The sequence below is a fragment of the Bubalus bubalis genome, chromosome 2 (genome assembly GCF_019923935.1).
Source record: "Bubalus bubalis isolate 160015118507 breed Murrah chromosome 2, NDDB_SH_1, whole genome shotgun sequence".
NCBI classification, from domain to species: Eukaryota; Metazoa; Chordata; class Mammalia; order Artiodactyla; family Bovidae; genus Bubalus; species Bubalus bubalis.
The window spans coordinates 147,362,547-147,389,535 of NC_059158.1; the positions used below are offsets into that span (position 1 = coordinate 147,362,547).

At 40.3% G+C, this 26,989-nt stretch overlaps 1 protein-coding gene across 1 annotated transcript in view; it reads left to right on the top strand.

Moving 5' to 3' along the window:
* Positions 1–1,116: 1,116 nt before the first annotated feature.
* CPO (carboxypeptidase O) overlaps positions 1,117–26,989 on the top strand; it is a 32,818-nt gene continuing 6,945 nt past the window's right edge. The window contains exons 1-7 of the mRNA XM_006051340.4: positions 1,117–1,712; positions 14,777–14,876; positions 16,854–16,955; positions 21,195–21,299; positions 22,409–22,519; positions 23,926–24,016; positions 26,453–26,655. Of these exons, the coding sequence (XP_006051402.2) occupies positions 1,564–1,712; positions 14,777–14,876; positions 16,854–16,955; positions 21,195–21,299; positions 22,409–22,519; positions 23,926–24,016; positions 26,453–26,655 (861 nt within the window). The 5' untranslated portion in view covers positions 1,117–1,563. The remainder of the gene's footprint in view (positions 1,713–14,776; positions 14,877–16,853; positions 16,956–21,194; positions 21,300–22,408; positions 22,520–23,925; positions 24,017–26,452; positions 26,656–26,989) is intronic.

Genomic DNA, 26,989 nt, shown 5'->3' on the forward strand with positions numbered 1-26,989 from the left:
GGCCCATGGTTTCTACTAGATCTGGCTCTTGCCTATCTCTCTGACTTCATTTTCCATCACTCTCTCTTGCTCCCACTTCACTTAAACACTGATTTTCTTCCAGTTCCTCTATCATGCCATGCTCATTTCTTCCCTACATGTTTGGCCCCCTTTACTTAAAATACCTTTTCTACAGACCTTTGAAGAACCACATCATTCAGAACTGTCTTACATCAGTCAGGAATGGCTCTCTATCTCAATATATTCTTGGCCCATATATTTCCTTACTTTGATTTCCTTTACTCAAAATTGTATTATTTGTTTGTGAACTTGCTTATTCTCTTCTCAATTCTACTGTGAATTCCATTTAAAGAACCTCATTCATCTTGTATGTATTGATCTTTGTAATAGTGCTTGGTACCTGGTGAGTACTCATGACATTTTCGTAGAATAAATGAATGGATGAATGATCATACATGGCAAAGGATTTAGAAGGATCCCCGAATGCTAGAACCCTAACCCCCACCATGAGGGGAGATGCTTAGTGGCTCAGTTGTGTCTGACTCTTTGTGACCCTTTGGACTATAGCCAGCTACTGTCCTCTGTCCATGTGATTTTTCAGGCAAGGTTTTTCAGGAAGTGGATTGCCACTTCCTCCTCTAGGGGATCTTCCTGTTTCAGGGATTAAACCCATGTCTCCTGCATTGCAGGCAGATTCTTTACTACTGAGCTTCCCTGGTGACTCAGATGGTAAAGAATCTGCCTGCAATACAGGAGACCCGGGTTGAATTCCTGAGTCAGGAAGATCTCCTGGAGAATTCCATTGGCAGAGGAACCTGTTGGGACTGCATAGCGTCAGACACGACTGAACAACGAACATACACAACCCACATGCTAAGAACTCTGTTTAAACCCTTTACGTCTCTGCACTAAAATTTGCCTAGCTCAGTTAGATTTTAATCAGTAATCTTAACTTGAACCTTTGTTTTATTGGTCACTGTTTGAGATTCAAGGCGTATCCTGGGTTTGTCTAAAACATGGGGGTGGGAGGCAGTGTCTGACAAGAGTCCTTTATGTAAGAAGAATGTATGGGGAAATCCACTTGGGAAAGGATTTAAAACATTTTCATTGCTCATATATGGAGAGGCCTGGGTTTAAGGAGCTGATGATGTGGTCCATCAGAATAAGAGAAGACATTTGACCCCAGATAAAGCCTTAGATTGCAGAGTGAAGTGAAGATCCTGAATAATAATCATGCCCACCATGACCAGAGCAGAAGACACACCCCCTATTATACTCAATGACCTGTGTGGAAGAAAGAGCAGGAGTAGTCTGCTCTTGAATATGGGTGATGGGGATTCCTAGAACTGAGGACTTTACACAGGGAAGAAACTTCTTTCTGGATCTGGGGGAGCCAAGAGCTTTGATAAAGTTGGTTTTAAAGGAGAAAAAAGTCAAATAATTTTCCACTATTTAAAAAAAGCTATTTGAAGACATGATGGAGTAAATGAAGCAACTGCTCACACATTAACTTCTGCTGAGACATCCAGTAACTGACTTATCTTATCTTGATTGTGGGAGCCTATGCCTTATGCATTCTCAGAGACACAGGATCCACTGACCTGCACGAGAAGCACAGGATTTTCTAGCTCTCTTTACAGAAGAATGAAACCTCTGCTTGGAACCTTTTATCTGCTGGGTATGCTGGTTCCTGGTTGGTTGGGATACGATAGGTGAGTATGAAGTGGAAGGAGGGGTGACTGGTATGATTTGGATTGTCTAAATGGAAAGCTTCTTTTTAATATCAGTGCAGTTGGATTATCCACTCTTCCTACCCATTACACACACCACCATGAAATAAGAATAATAATGACTGAAATTTTATCATTGAGCATTACTCTGTGTGTGTGTGTGTGTGTGTGTGTTAGTTGCTCAGTCATGTCTGGCTCTTTGCAACGTCATGGACTGTAGCTTGCCAAGCTCCTCTGTCCATGGAATTCTCCAGGCAAGAATACTTTTCCAGGGGCTCTTCCCAACCCAGGAATCAAACTGAGCATTACTCTGCAGCTGCTGCTGCTAAGTTACTTCAGTCATGTCCAACCCTTTGCAACCCCATGCATTGTAGCCCACTAGGCTCCTCTGTCCATGGGATTCTCCAGGCAAGAATACTGTAGTGAGCCATTCCCTTCTCCAGAGCATTACTCTAATAATCTTTAAATAAATATATAGATCTTCAACAAAGATTTCCTAGCACAGTGTATGATAAATACCAATAGATATGTCATATTTTGTAATTGAAAAAAGAAAACTGTAATGAAAATTCTATATCCCTCATTTACATAATTTCTCCGTTTATAAATCACATTATTCTAATTATTCAGAAAATGTTTCAAGTGTTTAAAACTACCAAACAATTTCACTAAGACATAATTACTGTTGATGTTTTTGAATAGATAGTGAGATAGCTAATTAAGCATATAGTACTACTGCAAACATTTTTCAGTTAAGTTGTCTTATACAAAATTTCTTATGGCATTCATAACTTATTGAAAGCATAATGCAATCACTAATAATAGTCCATCATTGCTACCCTATAAGGCAGAGTGATTTCTACTGTCATTTGATACATAATGCTGTGATGCACATCCAGCCATATGATAATTTTTGTTGTTATTGTTGCAAATTTTTTATTATTTCTCTAATATAAGTTATAAGAAGTGGAATCACTGGATTAGAAGCTGCAAAAAGCTCAAGAATCTTGCTACCCCCGCCCTCTAGAAAAGCTGCATCAGTTTACACTTCCAGCTACAGTGTATGAAAGCACTTTTTAAGCATTTTCCAACTTGACAAGTGAAAAATACCCACAGTTACTTATTTTTCATTTTGTTGATTTCTTATAAGGTTAAGTATTTTGTCTTATTTATTACTCATTTTATGTTTATAAATTGCTCATTCATGTCATTTGCCCATTTTGTGTTCTTTCTCCACTCATAATGAATAACTTTTTTGAATATATAATATATATAAACATTGCGTGTATGTGTAGTTTCAAAATAAAGTATATTTTCCTGTATTAATATTATATATAGTTTATTATTCTGCACATTTACTATATCTCATCATGCATGTGTGGTTATAAACAGTGTTTCCCCTTTAGTTCCATGTTTAATCTAATCCTACAGCAAACACGCTCTCACTGAACAGAGAAATCCAGTCCAATTTTTGCCCCAGATTAACTGTATGACCTCAGCCTGTCCCTCAGCTTCATAGACAGTCTGATTTCAGGTATATATAGGAAGTCCAGGATCTAGTGATACCTAAAGCTGTTTATATCACCATCTCATGTTTTCATTACTTTACTTGGGTTTCATATAGATATTGCATTTATCTTCTCTTCTGAGATTCTTCATTCATAAATCAGAGACAAAGACTTACATATGTTACAGGACTTTGATTGGAATAAAAAACTTGCTTAAAATATCACAAACCTTCAAACTTACATATTCTTTGAACCAGTATTCCTTCTTCTGTAAATTTATATTGAGAAAACAAACTATGGAAAGAATCATATGCACTGAGATATAGCTTTATTTATAAGATAAACATGATATTAAATATTATAACATTTGGAAACAACCTGCGTGCCCCATATTAAAGGATGTAAATATTGATACATGACATATGACAGTGGGATATTATTTATCCACTAGAATAATAACTATGAAAAAATTAATAGCATGGGAAAAGACATGTTTTATGCTAAAAGAAAGATGCAGAATACAAAATGTAATAAAAATACTTAAAAAAAATAGAAGAAACCAGGTATGTACCAAAATGGACACTGTTATCTTTGGCTGGTAATTCCTTTCCTTTTCCCTCAATTATTCTTCATTTTGCAAATATCTATAAAGGAGATACATAAAATTTTTATTTTAAAAATGATTGACAAGCCGAAGTTAAATTATGGAAGTGATTTGGCTCAGATATGGGGAATCAGACAAGATGGCTTCCAGTGCACAGCTCCTCATCCCAGCTCTTGAGCAAAACATTTCAAATCTCCTAGTCCTGGTCCTTGTTGATGGTTTTCATTTTCATTATTATTTACTGACATAAAATAATGCCCACTTTCGTATGGCTCTTACCAACTCAAAACATAGGTTAGCTGCCATTTTTGATCCTCCTTACATACTTTGTATGATGTAATCAGTTCAGTTCAGTTCAGTCCAGTCGCTCAGTCATGTCCGATTCCTTGCGACCCCATGAACTGCAGCACGCCAGGCCTCCCTGTCCATCACCAACTCCCGGTGTCCACCCAAACCCGTGTCCGTTGAGTCGGTGATGCCATCCAACCATCTCATCCTCTGTCGTCCCCTTCTCCTCCTGCCCTTAATCTTTCCCAGCATCAGGGTTTTTTCCAGTGAGTCAGCTCTTCACATCAGGTGCCCAAAGTACTGGAGTTTCAGCTTCAACATCAGTCTTTCCAATGAACACTAAGGACTGATCTCCTTTAGGATGGGCTGGTTGGATCTCCTTGCAGTCCAAGGGACTCTCAGGAGTCTTCTCCAACACCACAGTTCAACAGCATCAATTCTTCACCTCTCAGCTTTCTTTATAGTCCAACTCTCACAGCCATACATGACCACTGGAAAAACCATAGCCTTGACTAGACAGACCTTTGTTGGCAAAGTAATGTCTCTGCTTTTTAATATGCTGTCTAGGTTTGTCATAGCTTTCCTTCCAAGGAGTAAGTGTCTTTTAATTTCATGGCTGCAATCACCATCTGCAGTGATTTTGGAGCCCAGAAAAATAAAGTCAGTCACTGTTTCCACTGTTTCCCCATCTAATTGCCATGAAGTGTTGGGACTGGATGCCATGATCTTCTTTTTCTGAATGTTGAGCTTTAATCCAACTTTTTCACTCTCCTCTTTTACTTTCATCAAGAGACTCTTTAGTTCTTCACTTTCTGCCATAAGGGTGGTGTCATCTGCATATCTGAGGTTTTTGATATTTCTCCCGGCAATCTTGATTCCAGCTTGTGCATCCTCCAGCCCAGCGTTTCTCATGATGTACTTACTCTGCATAGAAGTTAAATAAGCAGGGTGACAATATACAGCCTTGACATACTCCTTTTCCTATCTGGAACCAGTCTGTTGTTCCATGTTCAGTTCTAACTGTTGCTTCCTGACCTACATACAGATTTCTTAAGAGGCAGGTCAGGTGGTCTGGTATTCCCACCACTTTCAGAATTTTCCACAGTTTATCGTGATCCACACAGTCAAAGGCTTTGGCATAGTCAATAAAGCAGAAATAGATGTTTTTCTGGAAGTCTCTTGCTTTTTCAATGATCCAGAGGATGTTGGCAATTTGATCTCTGGTTCCTCTGCCTTTTTTAAAACCATCTTGAATATCTGATGTAATAGTAGTCCAGAAAATCTACAGTTAACAAGGATGACAAGCTTTGTAATCTTTCCCTTGATCATTTAGGGAGGTGGTCTATTATATATATTACATACTCCCAATATGTAGAATCATTTGGATCAAGCCTATGAATCAAGGATGGATGCTTCCATAAGCTCAGTCATGTCCAACTCTTTGTAACCCTTTGGACTGTAGCCCACCAGGCTCCTCTGTCCATGGAATTTTCCAGGCAAGCATACTGGAGTGGGTTTCCATGCTCTCCTCCAAGGGGTCTTCCCAACCCGGGAATTGAACCCCTATCTCTTACATGTCCTGCATTGGCAGGTGAGTTCTTTACCACTAACACCACCTGAGATGCTCCAGTAATTACTGTAAAATACTATGCAGTCAATAAAAATATTTATAATGAGTTTCTATTAGTTTGAGGAAATGTCTTTGGTAGAATATATAATAAAAAGAAGCAAAACCAAAATTATATATAGATATAATTTGCACTGTGTTTATTAAAAAATATGCACTGATAAAAGCCTGAAGGGAAATATGTCAAAATATCAGCAGTGGTTAACTGAAGAATGAAGATGATGGGATTATTCCTTCTTTCTCTCTTTTATTTTTCTTCTCTCTGTACTTCCTAACTTTCCACTTATAAGCAAATGTTAATTTTGTAAGAGAGAAAAAAATTGAAAATACATTACTGTCATGAAATATTCATGTAACTGTTTCCTAAGTATTTAAATACAAAATTTGCCTCAATATACATTAGGATTTTTTGCCTCTTTCAACATTCCAAAAAAAATTTCATCAGACAATCTTTGATCTGCAGTATTTATTAATAATGTACCCCAAGAGATCATTTTCTCTGTTAAACATTTTATGAATTCCTATTCAAAAAGAATACACAACGTACAATAATCTTCTCATTTGATCGTGAGATGAGACTGGTGATAATTCGGGGGATTAGACAGCTTTTCCTTCCCTCTCTACATGTATTATGCATCACCCAAGAAATTGCCTGGAAACAGGAAGCTGCCTTTTCTAAGTATATGGTTTATATGTTGCTTGAACTAAGTAACATTTGGGGTTTTGAGATATAAGTATTATGTTTAATGTCATGTAAAATGATCAGCACTTCTAATATTAGGGGTTTTCATTCAAATCTCATATGGTTCACTTTTTTTGCATATTGTATGGACCCAGTCATTCAATGCTGGGCTTGGACATTTTCCAGACATTTAACTGGGGCAAAGTTGAAGGTCGGTGCTTGATAGTGTCCAGTGACCTTTCATTTATTCCCTTCCATATTGTGAAATTGCTTGGGAATACCAGCTCAGTTGAAACAGAAATTCACCAGCTGCCAGGACTGCTTTTTAGTGTATTCACTTTCCTATGTTACCAAGTAGATGACTGTGATCGAAACAGACCTTTGCTGAACTATGTGATGGAAATAACCATGTTGCCTTGAACAACCACCATCCCTGGTCCCAACCGCACAGGAAAGCATCTGCAGTGATCTCCTTTCCCAGTTGGACAGTCAGTGTGAGGAGTGAGAAGGAAGGGCTGAATGGACTCTTCTCATTAGCTTCATTTCCTCTCCTCTTCCCATTCTGCAAAAGCACTGAAACTAGGTCCCAACGCATTTATAGTGCTAATACTTATTTAGCTTTCTTGTAGTCCAAATTAGAGATCAGTAAGTTAAAAAAAAGGCTAATAAACATTTTTATGCATATTTTCTAGAGTATAATGAATGTATAATTTGACTTCCCAGGTGGCACTAGTGGTAAAGAACCCCCCTGCCAATGCAGGTAGATGTGAGATTTGTGGGTTGGATCCCAAAGTCAGGAAGATCCCGGGAGGAGGGCATGGCAACCCACTCCAGTATTCTTGCCTGAGAATCCCATGGACAGAGGAGCCTGGCAGGCTACAGCCCATGAGGAAGCAAAGAGTCAGACATGATAAGTGATTTAGCACGCACACAAATGTCTAATTTAGCCTCTGTAACAAAATCTTCAGAGGAGAAATAAAAAAATCCAACAACCTAGGACACTAGTATTTACCTTAAGGATTGTTGTTAGAACTATATATAGAGTTAGAACAGTGCTGACATACATAATTGCTTGTAAAATATTGGTTGTTATTATAACCAGCTACTCTTCAGTTTGGAATTCTCCTTCTCCTGTCCTCAATATACTTAGTGCACTATTTAATTGGTAATTAGGCTCTAGCTTATCATACCTCATTTTATATTTTTTAATAGCTAAGTTATTTTGCTTTTCATGTATTTATATCTCACTTCCTTAAGTAGATTTTAAGCTCTGTAAGGAAGAAATCTACATTCTATTACTATTACTATGTTATCACTTTTGCATAGAGTCCCAAGGGTGCCTGCCTATTGGATTGTTGAATGAATTAGATAAGATAATAATGTAAATGTTTAGACTGGTGCCTAGAATATAGTGCCCAATAAGGGTTAACAAATGTTACTATAACATATATATACTAGATGATTATTTGATAATAGCAGATGAAATGAGCTTCTGAAAATTTATCGGTAAGTTGAATTTTAAAAAATTTTAAACACCAAGGGATGTATGTGTTTTCTTTATAAAATGTTAATATGTTTTGTAAATAATCAGCCTCAACATATTACACTTATAGTATTTTTAAACTGAAATTGTTCATTCTGAAGCACTCTGATTTTCTTTAAAAATCAAATAAATGATAAGCATTAGAAATTCATCCTTGAGTGGAAAAGTGTATTGCTCCACAACAATTGCAATTTTAATAGCAGTTGTTTCTTGTAATCTCCTTTCAAAATTAATTTCATTGTTTTAACTAATTATCTAGACAATCATATCTTGTGAGCTTTTCTTGGACAAGCTAAATGAAGTACTGCTCATTTAACAATAAAACATTTACAGTTTTGAAGATAAAGAGCTTCTGCTAAGTTCAGATTATTATTATTAATATGGTAACAATTAAAATCATGGAATTGTGTAGAGAAATTGATTTCTACTACAGTGGGTGATTATTATGGTACATGGTGTTAATTGAACAGATTAAAAAATTAAATGTAGTCAGTTCTACATTGGAGTTATATTGATGTGAATGGAACTTGAGTTTTAATTAATTTATCAAAATATTTTGTAGTTTGATATTGCTTGAAGATAATATCAGTTAGATGGCTAAATTATTCTCCATATAATTATTATTTTCAATATTATTGTAGCAAAATAGAGTTTTTACTTAGCATTGTTTTGAATTGCTACTTTGTTTTAACCTACATTAAGCATTAACTAAGTTCCAAAATCACTGCAGATGGTGACTGCAGCCATGAAATTAAGACGCTTACTCCTTGGAAGGAAAGTTATGACCAACCTAGATAGCATATTCAAAAGCAGAGACATTACTTTGCCAACAAAGGTCCGTCTAGTCAAGGCTATGGTTTTTCCAGTGGTCATGTATGGATGTGAGAGTTGGACTGTGAAGGCTGAGCGCCGAAGAATTGATGCTTTTGAACTGTGGTGTTGGAGAAGACTCTTGAGAGTCCCTTGGACTGCAAGGAGATCCAACCAGTCCATTCTGAAGGAGATCAGCCCTGGGATATCTTTGGAAGGAATGATGCTAAAGCTGAAACTCCAGTACTTTGGCCACCTCATGTGAAGAGTTGATTCATTGGAAAAGACTCTGATGCTGGGAGGGATTGGGGGCAGGAGGAGAAGGGGAGGACAGAGGATGAAATGGCTGGATGGCATCACTGACTCGATGGACGTGAGTCTGAGTGAACTCTGGGAGTTGGTGATGGACAGGGAGGCCTGGCGTGCTGCGATTCATGGGGTCACAAAGAGTCGGACACGACTGAGCGACTGAACTGAGCTGAACTGAAGTTCCAGAGATTAGCTTATTTTAAAACATGGACTAACTAATTTAATCCTCATAAAAATCCCTTGGAAAGGTATTATTCCCATTTTACCGATTATAAAATGAGACTAATATAATGCCAGAATGTTCAGAGGAAAAAAATGTGTGAAAATACATAAAATCATTGAAACATTATCTAATTAGATCACTAACACATTTCTTTCTCTCGATCCAAAAGTTCACACCCTAGCTTCACCAAAAACTCACATCCTAGTCCTATAGAGTTGGACTGTGAAGAAAGCTGAGCGCTGAAGAATTGATGTTTTTGAACTGTGGTGTTGGAGAAGACTCTTGAGAGTCCCTTGGACTGCAAGGAGATCCAACCAGTCCATTCTGAAGGAGATCAGCCCTGGGATTTCTTTGGAAGGAATGATGTTGAACTTGAAACTCCAGTACTTTGGCCACCTCATGTGAAGAGTTGACTCATTGGAAAAGACTCTGATGCTGGTAGGGGTTGGGGGCAGGAGGAAAAGAGGACGACAGAGGATGAGATGGCAGGATGGCATCACTGACTCGATGGACGTGAGTTTGAGTGAACTCCGGGAGTTGGTGATAGACAGGGAGGCCTGGCATGCTGCGATTCATGGGGTCACAAAGAGTCGGACACGACTGAGCGACTGAACTGAACTGAACTGAGTGCTATTAACATAGAAAGAAATCACTCCAAATATAGTTATTGGGTAAATGAATGATCAATTGCTATGCTCTCATAATGAAAATATAACCCTACATTTAACTTAGGTAAAGACTTTTAGTTAGGGAAACAAAACATTCCTCAAACATTTGTGTGGATTGGAGACAGAGAATTAGCTCCATGACTTACTAACTCTGTGACTGTCTGCAAGTTACTTGGTTTCTCTTGGCCTAATTTCCTTATTTGTAAAACATGCATGATGACATTTCACAGAGTTGAAATGAGAATAAATCATATAGTGTGCATTATTGTTCTGGCACAATATCTGGCACAAAGGAGAGGCATTGAATACTTTTATCAAACTGTTTGTTAAAATATAAGCCATACATGGCAATCTATTACATAGGCCTATATCTATTATGGGCTTCCAAGGTGGCTCAGTGGTAAAGAATCCACCTGCCAATGCAGGAGACCTGGGTTCTATACCTGAGTTGGGAAGATCCACTGGAGAAGGAAATGGCAACCCAATCCACTCCATTATTCTTGCCTGGGAAATCCCAAGGACAGAGGAACCTGGTGGGCTAAACAGTCCATGGGGTGACAAAAGAGTCAGACATGACTTAGCAACTAAGCAACAAAGAATATATATTATAGAAAATGAATTAATAACCTTACGAAACAGAAAGCACCAAGCCCAGATGGGTTCACTGGTGAATTCTATGAAATATTTAAGGAAAAGGTTGTATCTCTACAATTTCATCCAAAAAATAGAAGCAGAGGGAATATTTTTTAATTTCTTTGAGGCCAACCAAATATCAAAACCTTTATTTTTGCTTTATTGACTATGCCAAAGCCTTTGACTGTGTGGATCACAGTAAACGGTGGAAAATTCTGAAAGAGATGGGAATACCAGACCACCTGACCTGCCTCTTGAGAAACTTGTATGCAGGTCAGGAAGCAACAGTTAGAACTGGACATGGAACAACAGACTGGTTCCAAATAGGAAAAGGAGTAGGTCAAGGCTGTATATTGTCACCACGCTTATTTAACTTCTATGCAGAGTACATCATGAGAAACGCTGGGCTGGAAGAAGCACAAGCTGGAATCAAGATTGCCAGGAGAAATATCAATAACCTCAGATATGCAGGTGACACCACCCTGATGGCAGAAAGTGAAGAGGAACTAAAAAGCCTCTTGATGAAAGTGAAAGTGGAGAGTGAAAAAGTTGGCTTAAAGCTCAACATTCAGAAAATGAAGATCATGGCATCTGGTCCCATCACTTCATGGGAAATAGATGGGGAAACAGTGGAAACAGTGTCAGACTTTATATTTTTGGGCTCCAAAATCACTGCAGATGGTGACTGCAGCCATGAAATTAAAAGACGCTTACTCCTTGGAAGGAAAGTTATGACCAACCTAAATAGCATATTGAAAAGCAGAGACATTACTTTGCCAACAAAAGACCGTCTAGTAAAGGCTATGGTTTTTCCAGTGGTCATGTGTGGATGTGAGAGTTGGACTGTGAAGAAGGCTGAGCGCCGAAGAATTGATGCTTTTGAACTGTGGTGTTGAAGACTCTTGAGAGTCCCTTGGACTGCAAGGAGATCCAACCAGTCCATTCTGAAGGAGATCAGCCCTGGGATTTCTTTGGAAGGAATGATGCTAAAGCTGAAACTCCAGTACTTTGGCCACCTCATGTGAAGAGTTGACTCATTGGAAAAGACTCTGATGCTGGGAGGGATTGGGGACAGGAGGAGAAGAGGACAACAGAGGATGAGATGGCTGGATTGCATCACTGACTAGATGGACTTGAGTTTGAGTGAACTCCGGGAGTTGGTGATGGACAGGGAGGCCTGGCATGCTGCGATTCATGGGGTCACAAAGAGTCGGACACGACTGAGCGACTGAACTGAACTGAACTGAACTGAAATATCAAAACCAGTCAAAGACAGCATGAGGGAAAAAACACTATACAGTAATATCTCTCATGAACATAGATGTAAAAATGCACCACAAAACACTAGCAAATTAAATCCAAAAATGTATAAAATGAATTATACACCAGGCCCACTGACTGAATTTATCCCAGATATGCAAGCCTAGTTTAACATTTGATAACCAAATAATGTAATCCATTACATGAATAGGCTAAAAATTTAAAAATCACATGATCATGTCAGTAGATGCAGGAAAAAAAATTTGAAAAAATCCAATAAATGGTACTGGAACAATTGGACATCCACACACACAAAAAGTGAATCTAGACACAGACCTACAGTCTTTACAAAAATTAACTCAAAAAGGATTATAGACCTAAAAAATGTAAAATGTAAAACCAATAAAGTCCTAGAAGATAATGTAGGAGAAAGCCTAGATAAATTTGGAAATAGTGATGATTTTTTAAATACATCACCAAAGACATGAACCATGAAGTAAATAATTGATAACCTATACTTTATTAAAATTAAAAACTTCTTTGAAAGATAATGTCAAGAGAAGGAGAAGACTAGGTACAAAATGAGAGAAGATATTTGCAAAAGATATACCTGATAAAGCACAGTTATCTAAAACATACAAAGAACTCTTTGTTAACAACAACAAAGAGACAACCTGATTTTAAAAATGGACAATGGACCTGAATGGACACATCTCACCAAAGAAGATACTCAGGTGGCAAATAAACAGAGGAAACCTTGCTGGAGAGAATGAGAAATGGCACAGTCACTTCAGTCACTCTGGAAGCCCATTTGGTAGTTTCTTACAAAATTAAACATATTCTTGCCATAGGATCCAGCAAACATGCTTGTGGTATGATCCAAATGAATTGAAAACTTATGTCCACAAAGCACTGCACACAGCTGTATATGGCAGCTTTACTCATAACTTCCCAAACTTGGAGCCACCAAGGTATCCTTCAGTGGGTGAATGGATAAATAAACTGTGGTAATACAGACAGTAGAACATCAGACAGTGCTAAAAACCTGCCTGCCAAGGCAGGAGACATAAGAGACCTGGGTTCGATCCTGGGTTGGGATGATCCTTTGGAAGAGGGCACAGCAACCCACTCCAGTATTCTTGCCTAGAGAATCCCCATGGACAGAGGAGCCTGGAGGCTACAGTCCATAGGGTTCCTCAGAGTTGGACACGACTGAAGCGACTTAGCGTGCACAAAAAGAAATGAACTATCAAGCCCTAAAAAGACATAGAAGAAAGTTAAAATATTACTAAGTGAAGGAAACCAATCTGAAAAGGCCACATGCTGTATGATTCCAACTACATGACATTCTATAAAAGGCAAAACTAAAACTGAAAAGATCAGTGGTTGCCAGGGGTTAGGTGGGAGGGAAAGATGCATAGGCAGATCAGAGAAGATTTCTAGGGCAGTGAAGCTCTTCTGTATGATACTATTAATATAATGGTGGATACACATCATTATACATTTGTCCAGATCCATAGAAGGTACAACAGCAAGAGTGAACCTTCATGTAACCTATGGACTTTGGGAAATAATGATGTGTCTATGTAGGTTTATTATAACAGACTGCTCTGGTGTGGGATGTTGGTAATGGGGGAGGTTGTGTGTGTCGGAGAAGGGCAGGGAACAGTAAGTATATAAGAACTCTCAGTATTTTTCATCCAATTTTGCTGTGAACCTAAAACTCCTCTAAAAAACAAAGCTTGTTTTTAAAAATTATAAACCACTGCATTAAGATTCTTACAACTGTATACAGTAGTGTGGTTAATTCTTCAGGCTTTTCACTCAGGCTGTCAGAGTTTAAGTCCTAATAATACTTTCCCTGTGACTCAATTTCTTCATCTCTGAAATGGGAGTAATAAGAATACTTTGGGGCTTCCCTGGTGGCTCAGTGATAAAGAATCTACCTGCAAAAAAGAGATGCAGTTTGACCCCTGGTCTGGGAAGATTCTGTGTGCTGTAGAGCAACTAAGCCCGTGTGCCAGAACTATCGAGCCTGTGCTTTAGAACCTGGGAGCTGCAACAAGAGAAGCTGCTGCAATGAGAAACACCAGCACTGCAGCTGGAGTGGAGCCCCTGCTCACAACAACTAGAGAAAGCCCACTTGTAGCAACATGAAGACCCAGTGCAGCCAAAAATAAATAAATAAAATTATTTTTTAAAAAGAGAATACCTTATCCTAGGACTTAACCAGTGGTCCAGTGGCTAAGACTTCACCTTCCAGTTCAGGAAACGTGGGTTTGATCCCTGGTCTGGGAACAAAGGTTCCATATGCCTCTGCTGCTGCTAAGTCACTTCAGTCGTGTTGGACTCTGTGCGACCCCATAGACGGCAGCCCACCAGGCTTCCCTGTCCCTGGGATTCTCCAGGCAAGAACACTGGAGTGGGTTGCCATTTCCTTCTCCAATGCATGAAAGTGAAATGAAATCGCTTAGTCGTGTCCGACTCTAGTGACCCCATGGACTGCAGCCTACCAGGCTCCTCCGTCCATGGGATTTTCTAGGCAAAAGTACTGGAGTGGGGTGCCATTGCCTTCACCATATGCCTCAGGGTGTGGCAAAAAAAAAAAAAAAGAATACCTCATCTTAGAGTTTTCCAGAAAAGTGAGAGATTTATTATCTCTCTGAATTATCCCAGCCTCCCTGCAAAGTCCCCAACCTGCAGATGAAGAAACTGTAGCTCAGAGGGGCTCAGTGGTACCCATGGTCTCACAGTTTGTAAGCTCCAGAGACGAGACTTGAGGACTGACTTTCGTCCTCAAGGTGCTGTGCATGTTGGTTTCCACTACTTTTATCATCAACCTTCCAACCCTCATGGTATCCTGGTTTCATGGCTGCTTTTTGTCTTTGCAGATCCCTCACACAACAGAGACAAGAAGTTGTGGATAAAGTAGTGAGTCCATGGAGGATCCTGGAGACATATTCTTATAACAGATATCACCCCATGGGGGAGGTAAGCACGGACACATGGGGGGGGTGGGGTTGGTGGCGGTTACAACTGCTTTACGGTGGGCAAGGGATAGTTCATATCCCTGTTAATATCTACAGACCAGAGGGCCTCAGAATGTGAAGCTGAGATTTGTCTGTGCGCTGAGGCCAAGGGATTCACAAACATCATCCTGTGACCATCATCATTACAGATACAAATCTAGTGACAGAAATAAAAAGGCAAATCAACAACCAAAAGAAAACAAAAAAAAAGAAAAAGAATGCCCCAATCAGTTTTTCTAGTGTAAACATGGATCAAAATTAAATGTTACTCTCGTTTATCAAGCCTTTTAACTGCTTTAAGTAGGGCAGGATCAGTGTGTATATGGATGTAAAACACAGGTGGAGAAGCCTTCTGATTGAATCCTGTTTAGCTGAAAGGGTGGTATTTCTGGTAGGATACAAGAAACACAGGCAACAGCTCTCGAAAGAAATATTTGTATTGCTATGAAGATATGTTTAATGGTTTCTGAAACTGGATACAGTAAAAAGTATATATGCATATATGTGGTGTGTGTATGTGGTATTATGTAACACTTCTTTTGAAGTAAACATTTCTAAAAATAGAATTACTGGGTTAAACAATCATTTACATTTTTTATATAAATGCCCAAATTGCCCTCCAGCAAGGTTTTGCCACTTATTTCCTCAGTCTTGGGGAATATATTAATATTTTCCAGATTTTTTTTTCAAAGAGTACAAGAAAGAATTTACACTTTCTTCTGTAACATTCACCCCAAAATACTAAAGTTTCTTAGATTTTCTTTTTTAAACAAGATCCAGTAAGATCCATGAGAAGTGTATGGGCTTGTATCAGAGATGAAATATACTTGGCTTGGCTACTTGCTCTGTGACCTTGTCCAAGACATTTAATCTCTATGTTCCTCAGTTTCCTTATACATGAAAAAGGAATAGCAGTACTTCTCCTGCAGTTTGGTTGTGAGAGTAAATGAAATAGGCTACACTTTTACTGATGAAGCAATAAATAAAATGGTAGCTGCAACTGTGATGTGCTATTTATACCTCTCCCAGGACTCAGGGCCCTGCATCTGATCCTGTCTCATCACAGAAAAGCATATAGTACCCATGTGATGAGCTGTTAATCTCTTCCCTCAGTTAAGTATTATTACTGTTATAATAATGCATTTTATCCATAGATATTCCATGCTAAAGATGAAAGTCAATTGAGACACAGAAATTTGTCTCAGAATTGAGAGAAAATTGAGACAAAGTCAATTAAGACACAGAAATTCAAATAGAATTTGTTATGCCAAATTAATTATCATTTACCATAATTCTTATCATTCAGATAATTCTGCTATACAGAAATTGAATGTGGAGGGTATCATATGCTGAGGACTGTCCTAATATGTCTTATCTTGGTTAATTGCTTATTTCATTCTCCCTTAAAGGACCCTTAAAGGACTTTATTTCATTCTCTCCTTAAAGTTATTAACTTGGTCTTGATTTAGAAATTTCACTGTTCTGCGAAGGGGCATACCCAGACTCTTCTCCAATTTTGGATCCATGGACATTAACAAAGGATATTTTGGGGATTCAAAGAAGATCCCACAAAAGAAGCTTATCCTGAAATTTCTGGCATGACTGAGTGCCACAGCAAAGTCCAGAAGTCTGGTGGCTATCTGAAAATTGTGTGACTGGACAATGTTTCGGAAGTGTTATTCTGCATCGTTGAACTTGATCATTCTCTATCATTTATTTGTGAAGTTCAACAGGGTGTCCTAGCCTGGGTGGTAGAGTAGATCTTTAAAGAATATGGGAGAAGGACAATTATAATTCATTGGTTTAGTCTTTCATTTGTGTGCTAATGAACAGCCAAGAGCTGAGAGTTCAGTATCTTGATGAAAGAAACAATTATCTTAATTAGAAGCAAGCAAAGGATCTTCTAATTGATAACGTCAGCCCTCCCTGGCTGTTTCAGATCTACCAGTGGATGAGTGAGATAAGGGAGAAGTACACGGAAGTGGTGACGCAGCATTTCCTAGGAGTGACCTATGAGAGCCGGCCCATGTATTATTTGAAGGTGAGTGAGAAGGCTGAGAGTTACAGCCTTATCCAAGGATATTGGCTTACTATTCAGGGGCTACTCAGAAGTACGGACAAGGTTAAAGAGACAGGACAGAGAGATGCTGACTTTTCCACCCTAAACTGGGCTTTTAAAATTAACAACTTGTAAATACTTACATATTAATCATCTAGGTGGAATCATATTCGGAAGTAAAGAGAACTTCGGAAGTAAAGAGAACTTGGAATGGTTGGGTGACACCACCGGCCTGCCTGCTCAGTCGCTCAGTTGTGTCCAATTCTTTGCAGCCGCATGGATTGTAGCCCATTGGGGCTCCTCCATCCATGGGACTTCAGGCAAGAATACTGGAGTGGGTTGCCATTTCCTTCTCTAGGGGATGCTCCTGACCTAGCAATAAATCTGCATTTCTTCAGACTCCTTCATTGGCACTAGGATTCTTTACCACTGTACTACCTAAGGCCCAGAAGTAAGAACTTACTCCTTAGTTTTCTTTCTGCTGGGCCTCACTTGTCCCTGCTAAAACCGAGGAACTTAGAATCGTGGATGGTGGTTGAAAAGGACTTAAGACGCTCTGGCGGAGAGGTTTCCAGACTGTGTTCTGTGAAGGCCTGGATGCCTCCAGCGCTCCCACAGTTGGGGTGGTGGGGGCAGGAAGGATGGTCTACATAAGGGTGACATCCCCAGTTCACTTTTCATGCTTTTGAGTTTTTACAAAATTGCTTTTTTTAACACATTCAGTTCAGTTGCTCAGTCTTATCTCTTTGCGACCCTATGGACTGCAGCATGCCAGGCCTCCCTGTCCATCACCAACTCCCAGAGTTTACTCATGTCCATTGAGTCGGTGATGCCATCCAACTATCTCACCCTCTGTCGTCCCCTTCTCCTCTCACCTTTAATCTTTCCCAGCATCAGGGTCTTTTCAAATGAGTCAGTTCTTTGCATTAGGTGGCCAAAATTTTGGAGTTTCAGCTTCAACATCAGTCCTTCCAATGAATATTCAAGACTGATCTCCTTTAGAATGGACTGGTTGGATCTCCTTGTAGTCCAAGGAACTCTCAAGAGTCTTCTCCAATACCACAGTTCAAAAGCATCAATTCTTCAGCGCTCAGCTTTCTTTAACACATTATTTTCCATAAAAATATTTGAACATTATGGACAACCTTTATTTTTGGTTCCCTCTTTTTTTTTTTTTTTCCAAGATATTTCTGTTTTGTTGGTTGTTGTCATTATACACATGCCTGAACCGGCTAAGTCGGCTCCTGCCCCTAAAAAGGGCTCTAAAAAAGCTGTGACCAAGGCTCAGAAGGAGGACGGTAAGAAGCGCAAGCACAGCTGCAAGGAGAGCTACTCCGTGTACGTGTACAAGGTGCTGAAGCAAGTCCATCAGGACACCGGCATCTCGTCCAAGGCCATGGGAATCATGTACTCCGTCAACGACTTTTTCGAGCGCATCGCTGGCGAGGCATCGCGCCTGGCGCATTACAAGAAGTGCTCGACTATTACATCCAGGGAGATCCAGACCGCCGTGCGCTTGCTGCTACCTGGGAAGCTGGCCAAGCACGCCGTGTCCGAGGGCACTAAGGCTGTCACTAAGTATACCAGCTCCAAGTAAATATAATATGCCTAGCCGCTGTTAACGGAGAAGGCAATGGCGCCCCACTCCAGTACTCTTGCCTGGAAAATCCCATGGACGGAGGAGCCTGGTGCAGTCCATGGGGTCGCCAAGAGTCGGACACGACTGAGCGACTTCACTTTCACTTTTCATTTTCTGAGGGAACAAAGACCCAGAGAAGTAAAGTGACTTGTGCAAATCACAAAGTCAGATCATAGCATAGCCAGAGGAATAAGCCATTCCCAAAGTTCTCTGCCCCTTTTGCATATGACATAATAAAAAATGTTTGAGGCTGATTAACCACTTTTCCATAGACTCTCAGGTTCAGACCAGTGATTTTTCAATCCTGATTGCTTAATACTGATGCCTGGGTCCCATTCACAGAGATTCTGAGCTAATTGCTCCAGGATGGGTCCCAGGCACCCCTTGAAAACTCCCTAGATGATCCTAAGGTACGGGCAGGGTTGACGACTGCTCCACCTAATCAGTGGGTTTTCAAAGGGTGGCCCTGGACCAGCAGCATCAACATTACCTGGGAACCTGTTAGAAATGCACATGCTTGGGCCTAACTGCCAATCTACTGAATCAGAAACTCTGGAGTTGGGCTCAGCAATCTGTGCTTTAACAAGCCCTCCCCCAGGTCATTTTGATGGACACTCAAGTTTCAGAGGGCTTCCCTGGTGGCTCAGATGGTAAAGAATCCACCTGCAATGTGGGAGACCTGCGTTCAGTCCCTGAGTTGGGAAGATCCCCTGGAGAAGGCATAGCAACGCATTCCAGTATTCTTGCCTGGAGAATCCCCATGGACAGAGGAACCAGGTAGGCTACAGTCCATGAGGTCACAAAGAGTTGGACACGACTGCGCAACTAAGCACACACACACACAAGTTTCAGGACCACAGTGCATTTCTAACAAGTTCTCAGCTGGTGCTGATATTACTGGCCCAGGACTGCTTTTCAAGAACCACCACCAAAGCAGTTTGGCATTAAAAACTAGCATTATTTGTTTGCTGTCCTCTTACTACTTACTATAGACATGTTATTTTGCAAAGCACATCCTCAAATTTTAATTACTCACAGTTACAAAGAAGTCTATTGACTTCAAAACAGAATTTACCCAGGAGTTGACTGCTATTTTAAACGTGGGCCACATACCTACATGACTTTCCATAGGCTTTCAAGCTGAGCTGAGTCAGCCAAGAAGACATCTAAACATCCTTTGCACAGGACATCTTTTAAAAAAGAGAATTGGCATGTAATAAGGAGACAATAAAGGTAAACTTATGGTCATATATATATATATTCATAAAAGGGAATTATAAGACAGAATTTAAGGTAAAAGTTAGATTAGGAGCTTTGAAAATGGGTGAGGCTAAAAGGAAAAATTCCTTGAATATAATGAGTTCAAGCCGCATATTTCAAAATTTATAAATTTCTTGTACATACAGAGGGAGAACCTTCGTCAGTCCAACTCCCAGGAGCGTTCAATGAACAAGAGTCCAGGACATTTACAAAACAGAACCAGATGTGACTGTTACAAACATGGGCATGTTCACAGCTTCTCCACCAAAGAGGATCTGTAATTGCTAGGTTAATCCGTAATTGCCCTGAAAGAGGAGGGGATCTCTATTGCTTTGAGTGAGGCTGACCTGATAGACACGAATGACAAGTGGGAAGACAAGAAAGAAGACTGGGTCAGCTGGGACTGGAGGAGTCTCTAAAGAAAGAGGAAATTAATGAATTTAATAAGTATTGCAGGACATTGTGTATTTGGATCCTTTCACAGTTTTCAAGAACTTTAAATGTAGTGCATGTGCTCATGTTAAGTCACTTTAGTTGTGCCTGACTCTTTGCAACTCTATGAACTATAGCCCGCCAGGCTCCTCTGTCCATGTGATTTTCTAGGCAGAAACACTGGAGCAGGTTGCCATTTCCTTCTCCAGGATATCTTCCCAACCCAGAGATTGATCTGGCATTTCTTATGTCTCCTGCATTGGCTGGGGTGTTCTTTACTGCTGAGCCATTGGGGAAGCCCTTAAATGTAGACTGGGATTCAATTTAACTTCTTTTGATTCTTGAATGTTACTACTTGTGTACTTTTTTACTCTGAGTGAACTCTATGTGAGAAGGTTTTATAAGGTTTATAGAGATTTAGCGTCACAGTTTGTGGCTTGGAAGTTTTTGCCTTTATTTAAAGTTAGGGAATAATTTAAGGTATAGGGAAGACCAGGCTTTGTGTGGGGGCTGCGGGGGAGTCAGTAAGTTGTCCTAAGAAAAATAAGAGAGCAAGCGTAACCATCAGTTCAGTTCAGTTGCTCTGTCATGTCCGATGCTTTGTGACCCCATGAATTGCAGCACACCAGGCCTCCCTGTCCATCACCAACTCCTGGAGTTCACCCAAACCCATGTCCATTGAGTCGGTGATGCCATCCAGCCATCTCATAACTATAGGAGGGTCATATTGGTGGGTGTCTTTACCAGCAGCCTTGCCTCATCCTTGAAACCACAGAATGGAAAGGGAGACAGGTGCCCTTAGGGGAATAAAAAAAAAATCTAATAACTTTTCACAGTGGCTTGCAATCATAAGCAATTATTTGATAATGGAACACAAATGTCCCCTCCAGATCAGCCAACCATCCAGTAACCCCAAGAAGATTATCTGGATGGACTGTGGAATTCATGCCAGGGAATGGATTGCCCCTGCTTTCTGCCAGTGGTTTGTGAAAGAAGTAAGTGTTTTTAACTTTCTCACAATGGCTAGTTGTGCTTAGTCGCTCAGTCGTGTCTGACTCTTTGCAATGCCATGGACTGTAGCCCTCCAGGCTCCTCTTTCCATGGGGATTCTCCAGGCAAGAATACTGGAGTGGGTTGCCATGCCCTCCTCTATGGGAGCTTCCTGACCTAGGGACTGAACCCAGGTCTCACACATGGCAGGCGGATTCTTTACTGTCTGAGACACCAGGTGGTTAACTACCCTACAAAACACCTGTCACGTCTCGGCTATTTGGAGAGCACGTTTCTTTTCACATGTTGGCAAGGCAGCTCTCCACTGAGCTGCTCCTTCACCTCAAAGTGAATGGAATTCATAAGTAGGTTCACTGAAAACTGAGTTAGATATTCTGGTGTCTTTTTAGTGCACCCAAAATCATTTTTATTGGAAGGTAAACAAATCTAAATGGAGAAGAAAATACATCTTGGGAGTCAGAGATGAGTTTGAATCCCAGAGCCATCTCTTTCTAATAGTCTGGTGCACAATTTCTAACACCAGGACCCCTAGTTTTTCTCCTTCAAAAGTGTATGAAATGACTACTTCAGTGCCTGTTGTGTGGATTAAGAGATTAACACATAGAAATTACCAATACCTGGCACCGTGAATTCTCACATATTACCTATATCCTTCCCTAGGGAATAAGACTTTAAAATTAATATAAGATACTTTTGTGTCAAGCCTTTTCAGAAGCCCAAACAGGATGACATCCACAAGGAGTAGTTCTCAAAGTGTAGTTCCTAGACCCACAGCATCAACATAACTGGGAACTTGTTCAAAATGCAAATTCTGGGTTTCCACCTCACTACCTCATACCTAGTGAATTGGGGCTAGGGGTGGAGATGGGGGGTGTATAGTCAGGTGGGCAGTATGTTAACAAGCCAGCCTCCAGGTGATTCTGATATATGCAGAGGTTTCAGAAAGACCACACATTGAACAGGAAAGTTGAGGCAGGATTGATGGACAAAGGCCAGTATACACTCACCTCCTACGATTAAGCTGAAATTGTCAGAAAATTGAGAGAAAAGACCTCTTCCCAGGATCATTCCAATTTTTCTATTAAATGTCCAGATTCTACAGAACTATGAAGACAACTCAAGGATAAGAAGGCTCCTTAAAAACCTGGACTTCTATGTGCTTCCGGTTCTTAACATAGATGGTTACATCTACACTTGGACGACTGTGAGTACATTGAGTTTGGTCCTGGGATGGGTTCACGAACTAGATTTTGATTCAGGTTCATTTTCTTACTTCAGTCACTGCAACTATAAAAATGTTTGATGGTCATTTAAAGGAGGAAACCTCATTTGGGATTAAAATCCACATTTTTAAGTCAACAATCTAAGTTAAGTTCAGGATCGAGGAGGCTGAAGGCCTTTTTTGAACATTTTTGTTTGTTTGTTTTTGACATATTCCCAGTGTTTCAGCCAGACTTAATTTTTCTTCAACTCCATCTCTTTAACATTTGTGGATTGCCTGTCACCTGATAAGGATTATGTTGGTATAAAATTCCTACACTACCATGTATCCTTAAATCAGTTCTTGAAACATGAGTGGCACAAATAATCTATAAATTCTAACCCAATCTTTATTTTTCCATGGTGGTCATGCATATGGAGTTGGGGACAGGAGAACATCTCATAAAATTATCTTTTTTTTTTTTTTGGCTGCATTGGGTCTTTGTTGCTTTGTGCAGGCTTTTTCTAGTTGCAGTAAGCTTGGGGTACTCTTTGTTGCTGTGTGTGGACTTCTCATTACGGTGGCTTCTTCTGCTGCCAAGCACAGACTCAAGGGTGCACAGGCTCAGTAGCTGTGGAGCACAGGCTTAGTTGCTCTGTAGCATGTGGGGGTCTTCCTGACCAGGGATTGAAACCTGCATCGACAAACGGATTTATATCCGCTACACCACCAGGGAAATCCAAGATTTTTATTTAATAGACAACTTCCTCTTTTAAAATGTTTCTAAAGCATACTGCTCCAGAAGTCAGAACCCTGTTTCTAGGGAATATTCATTCCTCCCACTTCTTCCAGCTCCCCCAGACCTTCAAGGGACCCCTTTCTCTGTAACGGCCTCTCTGGCCCAGTATGAATCAAGCCCTTCCCTTCCAGCTTGTCTGGTGAAACATGTCTTTATCCCTATCTCTACTCATCAGTTGTCTGCTTCCAGAAATGTGCACAAACCATCTCTGATGCACCTGCAAGAGCCTTTTTCCATCTGCCAAGCCATTTCTCTTTCATTCTTTATCACTTGGACTAAAAAAAATGACTCTCTGAAGCTTTTCCTGATTAGGCAGATCACATCCACCAGGCACTATTAATCTGCCCATGAGGGAGAGACCAAATTACCCCTCCAAAGTGATGGTTTACATGCATGTGCACTTAGGGTTGTACAGAAGTTCCTGTTATTGGGGGTTACTAACCCATCTGGGGGACTAAAAATTAAATGCACTAGCTTCATAATGTTGAGGCAGGTTCTTCCAGACAGTCCTAGGAACTATTTTTCATGTTCAAGGACCACCCATCATCACTAACACTGTGATTTATGAGACCTTAGAATGACAACATCCCTGTTTGTTTCCCTGTTACAGGATCGGCTTTGGAGGAAGTCCCGTTCATCCCATAATAATGGCACGTGTTTTGGAACAGATCTCAATCGAAACTTTGATGCATCCTGGTGTAGTAAGTACATGCTTACTAAGTACATCATTAGTAAGTAGATGAATAACAAAAGCAAAAAAATGGAGCAGAGAAGCTAGGAAAGAGGTGCATTACTAGAGTTAGTACTATTTATATATGCAATTTTTGAAATAAACATCTAATATTGTATAGCTTTCTGGACTCCTGGTCGGTGTTACTCTGTCTAAAGAGATGATATTATCTATGTAATAAGAACAGCAACACTCATATGCAGGACTCTTTTCAAGTGAGATTGCCTAAAAAAGGGCAACGATGACTTTGATCAGTGTGAATATATTTGAAACTCATCACTCTTTTTAAAAATATATTGTTCAGTCACTAAGTCATGTCTGACTCTTTGTGACCCCGTGGACTGCAGCATGCCAGGCTTCCATGACCTTCACTATCTCCCAGAGTTTGTTCAAACACATGTCCATTGAGTCAATGATGCCATCCAACCATCTCATCCTCTGTTGCCCTCTTCCCCTCCTGCCCTTGGTCTTTCCTAGCATCAGAGTCTTTTCCAATGAGTCAGCTCTTCACATCAGGTGGCCAAAGTATTGAGCTTCAGCTTCAGCATCAGTCCTTCCAATGAATATTCAGGATTTGTTTCCTTTGGAATTGACTGGTTTAATCTCCTTGCTGTCCAAGGAACTCTCAAGAGTCTTCTCCAGCACCACAATTTGAACGCATCGATTCTTTGGTGCTCAGCCTTCTTTATGGTCCAACTCTCACATCTATACATGACTATTGGAAAAACCACAGCTTTGACTATATGGACCTTTGTTGACAAAGTGATGTCTCTGCTTTTTAATACGCTGTCTGGGTTTGTTATATCTTTTCTTCCCAGGAGCAAGTGTCTTTTAGTTTCATGGCTGCAGTCAGCATCCACAGTGATTTTGAAGCCCAAGAAAATAGTCTGTCCCTGTTCCCACTGTTTCCCCATCTATTTGCCATGAAGTGATGGGGCCGGATGCCATGATCTTAGTTTTTTGAATGTTGAATTTTAAGCCAGCTTCTTCACTCTCCTTTTTCACTTTCATCAAGGATCTCTTTAGGAATTGGTATAAAAAAAAGTCAGAGAATTATCCTTGCAGATATTTTTTACAACATGAGGGCAGAACAAGGCAAACATTTTCTTCTCATCAAGGCATTTTCATGTTTCTGAATCTGAACAGACTTAATAGATTGGAAGCAAATAGAAATAAGGATGGATAAGAGCAGTCTGGTTAAAAACCAGATGACAAAGGTTCAGATTCGGTGGCTGTGTGTGTGATCTTGGAAAAATTGCTCTCTCGACTTTAGTTTTCTCTGTTTTTAAAAAATGTGGCTCAACATAATACCATCTTATCAGGAGGTTGTTGTGGGGATTCAATGAGATGTATCAACTTGAAAAATATTCACAACCTAAAAGTTGAGGATTATGTTTTATTCGGTGAGAATTTTTAGGACTTCAAGCTTGGGAGACAGTGTATGAAGTGACCTTGAGAGAGCTACTCTGAGCAGGTGAGAGGAAAAGCCAGGTTTATGTAGAGTTTCGCAATAAAGAGCAGGTGGTCTGAAGGTCAAAATATTATTGCTAATGAAAGAAAACCAGATATACCGAGATAAGGAATTTAACCCTTTCTGTGTATGGGAAGATGCAAGAGTCTGGACTGAAACCATTCCTTTGATATGCACCTCAGCTATCTGGGGCCAGTATTGTCTGTTTTTCACCTCCTGAACTTCCTTGGGGCTCACTGCAGAGAGTGGCTGCATTTTGATGGCTGCTAGATGGCAAGTATTCTTCTCCTTCCCGAGTTCCCTCAGGGCTCAGCTCACATTGGAGGGCTGCAATTGGTGATGACTATGGTATCCATGTTTACTGATATGGCAGGAAATATTCCATTTCTCAGATGTCTCACAGGAGGGGCTGAGCACAGTGCCCAGCATGGAAAAGGTGCTCTATTAATGGTCCTTATTATTACTGGTGAGGACAACTGACTGAAAATAGCTGTTTTTCTATCCTTGCAAAATAGCTCTAGTGAGATGCATGCCAGTAAAACAGCAAGAGAGACATTTAGGACAATAAGACCATGACAGAGGCTGACCCAGGAACCCAAGAACTGGTTCCCAAGCATTCGTTTCAGGGTTCACCAAAAATTTAAGTGAAAGATTGCTGAAAATGCTTTTCCTTTTTGCATCTTCCTTCCCCAGCCACATAAGCAGGGAGTTTGTTTCTAAATCTGAACATCAGCCCTCCTGCTTTTCTGTGCTCCTCCTTAAATGACTTATTTAACCAGGACAAACTTAGACAAGCAAAGGCAAGCCTTGATTCCACCCACAGATGCCCTGAGTAAGAGTGAATCCTCGCAACCCATCCCCCGATCTCAACCCCCACCCAGGTCAGTGCTAAACGGAGACCATGATGCCTTCCTTGAGGTTTCCTGTATATTTCAGGTATTGGTGCATCTCACAACTGTGAAAGTTTAACATTTTGTGGAACGGGACCCATGTCTGAACCAGAGACAAAAGCTGTTTCCAGCTTTATCGAGAGCAAGAAGGAGAACATTGCCTGCTTCCTGACCATGCACTCTTATGGACAGCTCATTCTGGTGCCTTATGGCTACACCAAAAATAAATCAAATAACCACGAGGAATTGGTAAGCCCATACACAGTGCCGGAGCCCTGAGAAGCCTCAGTAGGACTCTGCCTTCCTTTACCTCCTCGTTTCCTTTAATAGGATTTTGGCTCCAGACCTGCTTTTGTTCCCTCTGCTTTTCCTTATTTTCTTTCTCCCGCTTTTCTCACCTTGCCAGACGCCTGCTGGGAAGGCTTCAGGTTAAATGCTGCTTTACCTACGTTAATTAACTACCTGTTTCGAAAAGTGTCAAGTTGGGAGACATCTTAGGTATTCGTGTATAATATAAATGAGATGATTATGTTAATAATCTGTAGGAATGTGCTTTCATTTCTGTAAATTCTCTTGAAGCTCA